The sequence below is a fragment of the Alligator mississippiensis genome, chromosome 1 (assembly GCF_030867095.1).
Source record: "Alligator mississippiensis isolate rAllMis1 chromosome 1, rAllMis1, whole genome shotgun sequence".
Classification (NCBI taxonomy): Eukaryota; Metazoa; Chordata; order Crocodylia; family Alligatoridae; genus Alligator; species Alligator mississippiensis.
In genome coordinates this window covers 185,052,250-185,064,416 of record NC_081824.1, presented here as the reverse complement: position 1 = coordinate 185,064,416, position 12,167 = coordinate 185,052,250, and the positions used below count along the sequence as shown (strand labels likewise).

The window sequence follows — 12,167 nt, the reverse complement described above, 5'->3', positions numbered from 1 at the left end:
CTGTATTCACAACTAAACACTACTGAGCATAGAAACATAGAGCATTGATTTGAGTTTTACTGTAGTCAATGATATGTATACATTCCTATGATAGCAGGAATATAAGACATAGGGCAGAAAGGGTCCTCCTTTCTCTTGGCTCATTTCATCTGTTTTAAAGTGATGGCAACTGAATGCTTTGTTTCCAAACTGGCAGGGGCTGAGAGTACTGTGGAGAAGAGAGTATGGTCCTTTGGTTGATTAAAGAGCAGACTGAAGTTGAAAGATTGCTAAATAAGTCCTGACCCAGGAAAATGACTGCCATGTTATGGAGTCTTTTAGGCAATAATGACTGTGTTGAAGATCTTTGGTAAAAGGAGCTTTGTGACTCACATGACTTCTTTTGCCATACTACTCCATTCAGGACACTAAATGAAAGCATGTGATGAAGTAGGCTGTTATCTACAAAAGTGTATGCTTCTGTGAAGCAGTTAATTTCCAAGCAGTCCCAAGTATGGGAAGAAATAAATGGAGGAGTACAGGAGGGCACACTTGCCCCTCCTCTGATAAGAAAAAAGAGAGAGTGCTTCCAGTTTTTTGCTGATGTGGGGAACACAGATCCTTTTCTTCTCACTTCCTCACTGTCTGGCTGGTGTAATGAGTCCTTCCCAGGCAGGAGAATTTGAAGACAGTGCAGAGCAAGGCAGCTGTTGCATGGCAAGTTGAGAGAGATTTTTGGAGAGGAAGGTAGCATTGTGAGGGGGATGTAGTAAGTCAAAACATTTTAAACTGGATAGAAAGTTTAGTGCTAAAGCACTGCATGGCTTGTTGGTCTAGGGGTATGATTGTTGATTTGGGTGAGAGGGCCTGGGTTCAAATCCCTGATGAGCCTTTTATGGCTAGCAGAGTCAAAAAGGACCTATGTAGCACTCAGAGTTTTAGAAAGAACTTCTTCATAGTCAGGGTTGCCAGAATCTGGAATTGGCTTCTAAGGGATGTGGTGCTGTCCCTTACCTTGGGGGTCTTCAAGAGGAGACTGGACAAGCGCCTAGCTTGGGGTCCTCTGACCACAGCACTCTTTCCTGCCCTAGGCAGGGGGTCAGATTCAACCTACTGAGGTCCCTTGTGACCCTAACATCTATGAATCTATGCACTAAAAGGCATCTAAATGTGAGATATAGATATCAGGGGACAGGTGAGTACAAAGGGAATGAAAAGACCTGATGTTAGATGAGAGATGAACACAGGACCCACCAGGATTTTGAGAAACTGAGTAGGAGAGTGGAAAACCAGCTCTAGTTTTATTGACTTTGGCTCCCATTTGTTAATATTTTAATAAAACATAGCTTGCTGCTGGCCAGTTACAGTTAAATACTAGATAAATTTACATGGTTTCTTTGTTTGCTTCGCTTTGCACAAGATCTTTCTTATGATACAATATATCTTAAAATCCCCCAGGAGAAGGGACTTTCCTCCCTCCTCCCTTCTCCCCCCTCCACCTCCCCAAAACCGTACATCCTTGTCTGTTGTTTATACAACACAGAATCTCCCCACCAAGTTAAGTATGAATCATGCATGTATAGAAAAGAATCCAGGTAGCCCCCAGCGTTTCTCCCCAGTTTACAATGCACGCACCCCTGTACAAACCTTCACATGGTTCACATCCTTGGGGGATCAGGATTCCTTCTCTTTTTCCCATACCTTATCCCATCACCACAAGATGATTCAGTGCTGTTACATGGTTAGTGACTTGCCATTATGACCACTTCCAACAAGAAGGGGTTTGATCTGCATTAGCCCTCCCTCTTCCCCATATCTATAGTAGCAGTCTGGAGCTAGGCATTAATTGTGCCTATTGCAGCTGCCTCCCATCCTGATATAAGTGGGCTGGGCTCTGTGTGCAATATGTTCCTTTATTTGCAAGTTTACATGAAGAACGTGTCTGGCAAGTTTTAAGCAAAAGAATCAGAGAGCTATACGTTTTAATATATTTTGGCAAGGGCTGTGTACCTTTGTATTTTGGCAAGAACTTTGAACCTCATATATTTGTTTCTGAGAATCAGATTCTGCCCTCAGCTAAAGTCTGATCCAAAGCCTTTTGAAGAGACAGGAAGATCGTAGTAGTTTGCAACAAATATACAGATTCTTTTGGTTGTTAAAATTAAAAGAATCTTATCTGAGTTCCAACTTGGCAATGGAAGGAGGAGAAGTTGGGGGCTAACCTGGAGGTCTGTTTTTCTACCTTAATCCCTGGAAAGGGCTGCATGAAGTTGGAGAGGATTATCTGAAATTAGTGAAATTCTGTCAGTTGGCAAGGAACATATGATGTTCAGTCAGATGGGTTGCAAATTGGCTGAAGGGTCGTACTCAGAGGGTGGTGGTGGACAGGTCATATTCGACCTGGGGGGAAGTGGGCAGTGGGGTCCCCCAGGGCTCAGTCCTTGGGCCCGCGCTGTTCAATTTCTTTATCAGCGATTTGGATGACGGGGTGAAAAGCAACCTTTTTAAATTTGCTGATGATACCAAAATTTGGGGTGAGGTGGGCACACTAGTAGGGAGGGAAAGACTGCAGCAAGACCTGGATAGGTTGCAGGGGTGGGCTAACAAAAACAGGATGCGTTTCAATACGGACAAGTGCAGGGTGCTGCACTTGGGCAGTAGTAACCGGCAGCACACTTACAAGATGGGAAACTCCCTGCTTGAGGCAGAAAGGGATCTTGGAGTCATCACTGACTCCAAGATGAACATGGGCCGACAATACGAGGTCACGGTCGGCAGGGGTAACCGGACCTTATCGTGCATCCACAGGTGCATCTCAAGTAGGGCCAAGGAGGTGATCCTCCCCCTCTATGCAGCACTGGTCAGGCCACAGCTGGAGTACTGTGTCCAGTTCTGGGCACCCCACTTCAAGAGGGATGTGGACAACATTGAGAGGGTCCAGAGGAGGGCCACCCACATGATCCGGGAACAGCAGGGCAGACCCTACAATGAGAGGCTACGGGACCTGAACCTGTTCAGCCTTCACAAGAGAAGGCTGAGGGGGGATCTTGTGGCCGTCTATAAACTCACTAGGGGGGACCAGAAGGGTTTGGGGGAGACCTTGTTTCCCCTAGCGCCCCCCGGGATAACAAGGAATAACGGCCACAAGTTGTTGGAGAGTAAGTTTAGATTAGACATCCGTAAGAACTATTTCACAGTTAGGGCGGCTAGGATCTGGAACCAGCTTCCAAGAGAAGTGGTGCTGGCTCCTACCCTGGGGGTATTTAAGAAGTGGCTCGATGCCTACCTGGCTGGGGTCATTTGAGCCCAGTTTTCCTCCTGCCCAGGCAGGGGGTCGGACTTGAAGATCTACAAGGTCCCTTCCAACCGTACTTCTATGATTCTGTGATATCTTATTCCATAGACAGAACAACACAGTTCATAGAAACCAAAAGCTGTATATACCCAAACATGATAGTGTCTGTTATATTGTACAGCATGTAATAATATCTTGTCAATTCACCTACTGTCACCAGGTGAACTATAAAAGAAATTATCCTTAATAACCATTTTCAGCCATGACATTGTGTTACAGTGATTTTATATCTACTCTAATACTCTTCCCTGGCGAGGGAGATCCAATGATCCTCTCAGCTGATCAAGTGTAGTTATAGGGTGAGGCCTGTCCCTTGCACTCTACACGTGCTGACCCCTGTGAGCAGGCTTGGGGCTCGCACCTAGGTTTGGGGACTATCCCAAGTCCCAGACCGATAGGTTTGGGAGGGAGGATATTTGCTAGGCGGTAAAGCCACACAGACTTGAATGATTGAGTTCTGCTCTGTCAAAATTTGGAACTTGAGTATTGGGCTTTTCCCAACAGAATTCAGAACTGGTTTGAAACGAAATGTGTAACACACACACACACACACACACACACACACACACACACACACACACACACACACTTTCTACTCTAATGCTCTTCCCTTGATCCACACCAGCACATAATATGCCATTGGATTTTTCAGTTCAGAAGTTAAAAAGCAGAAGGAAAGGTTACTTTCATTATTGATAGAAGCCCTCCAAGGAAGTCTTAGTAGAGATGTAGATAACGACTGGCGAGTGAAGGAAGGATTAGTGAGTTTGCTGAGATGCTGTAATACAAAAGAATTAGAGAGGTCTCAAGTGACAGAGGATAGGATGGAAGGAAGAGATTTACTATGGAACCAAGGGTATCTGAAGGGAGAAGATCAGGGAGCCCAGTGTGACTGAGGTGAGAGACAGATTATTGGCAAGCATTTGCAAGATAATACTATAAATACTGTTGTAAACCCCACATTAATTGATTATGGTTACCACTTTGAATGTGATGGTAATGAAGTGTACATTTCATTTTTACTGTGTTTTGAAAATCATTCAACTCTTTTCTTTTTCTTTTTTTTTCTTTTTTTTTTAAGAAAGGGTAACTTGCCAAAAAATGTTTCCTAATACTTAATGACTGTAATTTTCAGCCCCCGTTATAAAATGCCCTCATTATTGCTGAAATTTGGTCTTTGATGTGTGCCTAGGGTTTTCTTGGCTCTAATGCATGTACGTCAGTGAAATATGGGCCTGTGTTTGCGTGTGGTCATTGCTGAATTGCAGATGATTTTGTTTGTTTGTTTGTTTTCTAAGGAGATGATTGGTCAAAACTACCTACCAGTAAATTACAAGGTTCCTAGAACCTTTATTTGTCCTTTTTTTTGCCTTGTAATTTCTTAATGTGGGAGCTGCAAGAAAACCAATAGCTATTGGCCAAGCCACCAAACCTTGATTACACTGAGTCCTCAGTCCGGGACAAATGTATGCATTTAGATAATATTATGTGCTCATACAGTCCAACTGAATTTAATAGGATGGCCTATATTTGCACAGTTACTTGAATGAGCAGGTGTTTGCAGGATAAGGCCCTAGTATGCAGCTTAACTGTGTTTGCTCTGACAAAGTTAATGTTTGAATTGCTGTCATTTGAAGAGGGATTGCATCATTCTGTGGGATTCTCACCTTTCTTGTGTGATGAGGGGCAGGAACAGAAGAGTGCTCTTAGATGGTTATTGTTTTAGAATTCACACATTTATACATCCCTGTTAGTTGTATGAGAAGGTAAGTAGCCCATTTAAAAAGGCTAAGCACGGCATTTCTGTGTTTTTATTAATGAAAAAATTAAAGACTAGATCTTTAGTATAACTCCAGTGAAGCAAAATAGCCACCCTGACTTATACTAGCTTAGGATCTGGCCCATCTTGAACAAAGTGTCATATTTCTGCTACTATCAGAAAATTTCCAGTATTGTTTATTGCCAATAACTACACAGTAAGTTAAATGTACTGTGTTTTAGAAAACACAGAATTGAACAGTCCTCACCTCTTAATTTTTGTACCAGTGTCTGATCTGTTTCTTTTTTGTTATTTACTGAAAAATGCAGTGTTGTCTTGGAACTAGAGATGTGTATCCACACACACCTACACATGGATACACATGCACACGAGAAGGTTTTTTCCCCCAAGAGTTTAATAACGCTTGCAAACAAATGACTTGTTTTCCTTACTGTTATAATGAACTATGACTTTTATAAAAATAAAGCCTAACAGGCTGCAACGTCAAGTGAGAACGTGGTCTGTTCCAGAAATATCTAGTTTCTTCTGATTTCTATTTATGATCAAATTTTAACCCATTACTCCATTTAATAACCTGTCTGTTCTTCATGACTGATTGGGTCCTAGGTCTAGGTTCTTAGAAGGGCCTAGTCACTTCATGATGGATGTGGAGATTTAAATATAAACCCACCCTTGTTGAGCAGAGAACCCACACTTTTTTAAAATTTCAGGGTTCACTGAAATTTTGCCTGAAGCCTTTTTTAGGATTAGTAGAGTACAGGATTAGGTGAGAGGGAAAATGGTATAAGAATACTAGGGAAAATTAGGGTTGTCGGTACAACCAAAAGATTTTGTTCTAAGGTATGCTAGCTGTGGACTGGTAGACAAACAGTAGGTGAACTGTGCAACTGCCATTTGTTTTTAAATGCTTTGGGTATAATCTGTGAAGGCAGGAAATTATGCTCTTATAACCTGAAAAGGAGCAAAAAGTAGAACTCTTTACTGGTATTTGTGAGTATGCATCTATGAGTAATTCATATGAGTAATCCCAGGGGATTCACTGGGTCTACTGTGAGTCCTCATCACTGTGAAAATAAGGTTCACGAAGCATGCTTGACAGTTGCAGGCAGATAAGGACCTCTGTTTGGCCAGGTATAGACATTACACTTTTACTGCTATAAGTAAGCAGAAGCCAGTCAATGCCCATAACGTAACAGAAGTTCAGCACACAAAATCAGTCTATACCTGTAACAGAACAGAAGTTTGGCATGCATAGATTGGTTTAAAAATGGCAGACCCCAGTCTAAGATTTGTCCCCCACCACCAAAAAGCAAATGTGTGTTATGTTCTCTACTGATCCAAACTACACTAGCTATTGTTTCTGTCTGTACTACTTCATGAGCCCTTCACTGCAAATTAAGTACAAAGCATCTGTGTTTCTTTCACGGAGTGCTGACAGTGTATGAGCATACATCATATAAATCATGTGCAGTGGGGCAAGAGACCATTTATGTCAGTGGTTCTCAATCTTTTAATACTCAAGGTACTCCTAGAGAAATTCAAGACACCCCTCAGAAAATGTTAGCTCTTAGTTTTCACTGCCTTTTTAAAAGATCCCATTGCTGTCTGATTCCCCCCAGCTGAACCGAAGAAGGCTCTTATGTACTTGAGCAGGGGTGATTGGTGACGTTCTTAGGTCCCTTCAAAGCCTAGTTTTATGCATTTTTTTTATTTGAACATCATCCCTACTCGCATCCTGGTAAGTGTAGATATTTTTACAAAATTCACCCTGTAGATTTACACACCCTGGATTGGAGTTTCAGAGCTTTCCCTTATGATTGGATGAAGTAGTACATAACCATATGTGTGTGTGTGTGTGTGTGAGTGCACGCGTGCACTTCTTATGCATCTTCAACTACCTGTATGTGCAGGTGATTGGAAGTGCACTAGTAGATGTGGATTGCATGGTAGACATCTGCATGAATTGGAATGGATTGGCTTGAAATGAATTCCAATTATGCACTTATGCACATGACTGGAATCTGTCACTTTTACATGAAGATGATAATGCACAAAAACAACAAACATAGGTTGGGCTCCAAATGACTCTTTTGACTTCTTTTTCCCATTGCTATCTTATTACACATATACATAGTAATGCATACTACATGTACAGCTGTCATCTTTAAGTATTGCAAAGTAGGGCTGTGTGACGCTTCGGTCCCTGATTCGATTCGGCAAAGATTTGGCCCAATTCGGTGGCTGAATCTCCTAATCGAATCAGGAGACCCTTTAATCTCTCCAAATTGAATTGAAACCCTCCAAATTGATTTGGAAAGATTTGGCGATTTGGCTCTAGACACAGCTTTATATGTTTTTTTCTACATACCTCAAGGTAGCAGGTGGCTCATGAATGCAGAGATGCTGGGGTGCATGGAGCATCCCATGGGAGTGTAGGAGGCTCCCCAGTGCGTTCGGCAGCAGACCCAGAAATGGACCAGAAGCACTTCTGGTCCACTTCTGGGTCCGCCACCGAGCCCAGGCACCCCCGGCCCAGCAACTGGTGCCTCCTGGGTCTGGGGGGGCATCCGAGGTCAGTCACTGAGCCGGGGCGGATGCGGGGGAGGGGGGGGGCGGGGACAGGGCCGCGCACTCAGGAGTGGACCCAGAATTGGACTGAAAGTACTTCTGGTCCACTTCTGAGTTCTCCAAGCACATGGAGGGCGCCCCCATGCTCCTGTGGGATGCTTCATCCACCCCAGCATTGCAGCGTTCATGAGCTGCGCCTTCTACCTTGTGGTATTGTGGTAAACATTTAAAGCCATGTCTATGGCCTAATCACTGATTTTCCAAATCAGCATTGAATCTTCAGCTTGGATTTGGCCAAATTAATCAGGGACAGTGATCCCAATCAATTAATCGAATCACTGTCCCCAGTTTGGGCCGAATCCAAATCAAATGCAGGCTGTTTGGCATACCCCTATTGCAAAGCGCTATCTCAAAAGAGATATAGCTTCCTTTACTACAGGGATGGAGTGACACTGGCTGCTTCACAGTGCCCAGCAACATACTGTACCATATTGTAATGTAAGAACGGAAGTGAAGAATGCTTTAACCAGATGAAACTATAGGAACAGTTAAATAGACTACAACTGCTCAATCTAGCACTTGACTATATCCTTGGGCTACACCCATCGTCTTGCGAACAAAAATAGGATTGGTCATCCTAATCTCAGCCTTGAGGGAAGTGAGGAACACAATCAGATTCACCAGTTATGTTTAATGTAGGACCATAGTGCTTAGCAAACTCTCTTTGAGTATCACTTGAGTCCAAGGGTTTAACCTATGATAGTGACTACATAGGGTTAGCTAGGTACTGCCTAGTATGCGATTTTATAACCCAGTCTGAAGCGGCATCGCTTTCTCCTTTTCCTCTGTATGTTGTAAATGCAACATGGAGTTATATTTCCTATTCAAATACTGTAATCATGGTCATATAACTCATACCCTTATAACGTGCACTAAATCAGTCCTGCTCTACTGTTTCCACACAAGGACATGCTTTTAATACTTTTCATTTGTAGAGCATTCAATGCACTGTGCATACGCCAACTGAATGAAGCACACACTGTTTCTCACGCCTGGTACATGCTGACTGTCTCTGACCCGTGCCTTTCACAGCATTCCTCTAGCCAACAGAATGTCATGGGGAAAGGATGGGAAGAAAAAGGGCAGGAAGGCATGCTTTTATGAGATCAATTTGGTTGAGTCCAGTCCCTTCTGTGTTTCCACAGACCTGCTGAATCTATCTCAGACCCACCATATTACATCTATGTGCACGAGGAGATCACTTCTTGCCCATGTTATGTATCTCAGGTTCATGTGATGAGCGATATGGAAGAGCCACCCTGATGTGAAATGTGTGGTATGTGGGTGCTTTTAGAAGGTGTGATTGCTCAGAGAAAAGGAAGTGAGATGGAATGCTAGGCCCTCTCTCTTTTTTTCTGAGACTCACCCATGCAGTACAACAGCTCTGTTGCTTTCTCAGAAACACTTGACTTGACCCCATAAAGATAAAAGGGAATTCTACGTTATATTTGTGTGTCTGTGGGATTTTCTCAGCAGCAGATGCTGATTCCCTTAACCCTTGTGGCACTGTTAAAGAATGGGTGTTCCTTTGCTTCCTTTCTTCTCACTTACTAATAAGTTTATCAATACTTTGTTTAAAGAATCCATCATAAAAAAGAGGCCCCAAACCTGATAGGTGCCCAGTGCCCTCAATTTCCATTGAGTTCACCCCTTCTCAAAATGTACTTATTGACTTAAAAACACCTTGTGTTTCCCTGTTCTCCTAGCCCTTTGGTGCTTATCTGGCCCAGCAAGAAAATGTGATTCTTCCTTGGAATTAAAGCTGCTTATCAGAAGTTCAATGTCTGCATAAGATCTGATTTAACAGCAGAGAGGTCTAAATCTAGTTATGATACATGCTGTAAGGAAAGTTTATCTGGGGCAAGATCTCCCAACTTTCACCCTAAAGAATCTATTTTAATCACATGGCATGTTTTCATACTTGTTTTTTTTCAGTTGTACCATTTGCTGTATGTATAGCAGCAGAGCTTTCTCAAAGATTTGAGGGTGGGCTTGATTGCAAACATAGGAGGGAAGAATGGGATATATCTGTTAGTTACTCATTTAGAGATGATTTGGCCTGTAAACAAATATTGCAGACTCATGGAGGTGGCATATCTGCAGTGCCAAAGTGATGTTATTGTTAATTCTTGATTAGAGTGTATTTAACATGCCATGGAATCCCAGCTCTCTGCATCATAAGACTATCAATGAGTTAATGCCAGAAAACTGGAATCCAGTTATAGCTAGCCAGAGGTCCAACAGTTTATTCCTAGACACAGTGAGAATGTTTGTTTTTATGTACTGAAGTGATTATATAATGGAGAAATTGTACTTGAGAATCCAAAAAGGTGCTGCTGTGTCTTCTTTGCATAAAAAAGAATATTCCTGATGAGAAATGTTGTGCTTATGCCTTGAAAGTGAGTTGATAAATCTTAGCTGACAAAAAACACTCTAATACAAAAACAACACATACGTAACTGGGATTTGCAATGGTTTATGTGACTGCTCCCATAAAAATGAGCTGTTCGAGTTGCATCTTCTCCCAGAAAGCTATAAATATGTGATTAACATTCATTCGGCCAGTAAGCTGAAGTCAGAGTAGACACTGGCAGCACTAGCAAGGCATTTTTATGTTCAGAAGAACTACTTTGCACAATGTATGTCAGTGTACAAAGCACCAACAGGCTTTCCTTCAGGATCAGGTGTATATGTGGTTGATTTATCCAACATACATACTATGACCATTGGTAGAATACCCTCTTTAACTCCATTTAGTGTTGGAGTTTATCTGATTGCTCCACCACTTCTCCAGTATTCTAGTGTAGGAGAGGATTTTGTTCCTTTCATTTCTGTATGATTTCCCTTAGAAAATGACATAGAAGACAATCCCTTTGCTTCAGAAAATAAGCTGATTGCTTTAATGCTTTCCCATGTGCCTGTGAAAAAATTCTGTGTAAGGCTACATGTGACAATGGTAATTCATCATCCATTTTTGAAGCATCTGGTATATTAGAAGCTAGATCAGTCGAGCTAAGCACATGACTGAATGCTAGCAAGACAGCAGAGAGCTATGGAATAACTAGACTGTTTAAAAATCATTTGTACCATTTGTTCTGAAACAAACAATAGAAAGCACAGTTGGAAAAATACCTTTAATTTTACTTTGATTGCAATAGTAAAATGAATTAGTCCATGATTTTTGTGCACACTGAAATCACTTGCTAAAGCTTTCATTGGTGTAGGATAAGATAGTTAGTATATATTTGAGTATTTGGCAGAATACCCAAATATGTATCTTTAATGTATATGTGTAGATTGTTGTGATTATTTGTTTACGTATCACTTCTTTTAGGTTGGCCAATTTGATAAATTGTAACCTACAGACCATCTTGACTCAACTGTTATTTCTTTCAGGTTGTTAAATCCAAAGAATTACCATCACCAGGACAGCGCTACATTGATAGCAAGGTAGTTAAAACAAGAGCTGAAGGGGAATGGCTATCTTTTGATGTCACTGATGCTGTACACGAATGGCTCCATCACAGAGGTGATGACTAATGCTCTTCCCCTTCATCTTCCTATCTCATCTATTTTTTCATTACCTCTGAATTTTTTCAGGTTCATACTATGTGTGAAAATAATTCTCTTTCCTTTCATGTTTTGCAGACAGGAATCTTGGATTTAAGATAAGTTTACACTGTCCATGCTGCACCTTTGTGCCTTCAAATAATTATATCATCCCAAATAAAAGTGAAGAGCTTGAAGCAAGATTTGCAGGTAACAAGAATAATGTATTGTTTTTCTGCACAAACGACTGTGATATTTGCTAATTAAAGATGGAAAAATTAACTTTTTAACGGTCTATAAAATATTTAAAACTTAGCTGATTTTAGAGCTTGATGAAGAACTACAAAGCCTTGTCTCCATATTGATGGGAAAAGATGATGTTAAGGACATATTTGCAAACCATGTCAGTTGACCTGGTCCAAAACTGAACTAGTAAGATGACATTGATATGAGAACAACTGGTTCAGTTTATCCACTCCTAGCCTAGCATTTTAGACCCAAAGCTCTATTAGTATCTCTCTTTGAGTTCATAGCACAGGTTCCAAAAAATATTGAATTCTAGGAGATCTTGAGAGGTCACCAGTGCAGTATGGGACAATAAGTGAGAAGACTCTGAACAGTTGCAGTCTAAAATGTAGTTGTTCACGCTGACTGCATCTAGACGTGCAGCCGACTATGCAGTTGCTACTTAGCAAGTAATAAATGACTGTGCAGAAACCACTGGTACTGCACAGTCCCGTCACTGCACATGTCGTTTCCAACCCTTCTGCCCAGTAACAACAAACTACCATGTCATAGTTAGTTGCTACTGCGCAGTAGTGGTGGTGTCATGGTTCTTGCCTGCCAACGCTACATCACCATAGCTCATCGCTACGG

General features: G+C 41.7%; 1 protein-coding gene across 1 annotated transcript in view; it reads left to right on the top strand.

Annotated features, from left to right (window-relative positions):
• TGFB2 (transforming growth factor beta 2) overlaps positions 1-12,167 on the top strand; it is an 81,268-nt gene that overhangs the window by 59,693 nt on the left and 9,408 nt on the right. Inside the window, exons 3-4 of the mRNA XM_006265048.3 lie at positions 11,139-11,271; positions 11,391-11,501. Of these exons, the coding sequence (XP_006265110.1) occupies positions 11,139-11,271; positions 11,391-11,501 (244 nt within the window). The remainder of the gene's footprint in view (positions 1-11,138; positions 11,272-11,390; positions 11,502-12,167) is intronic.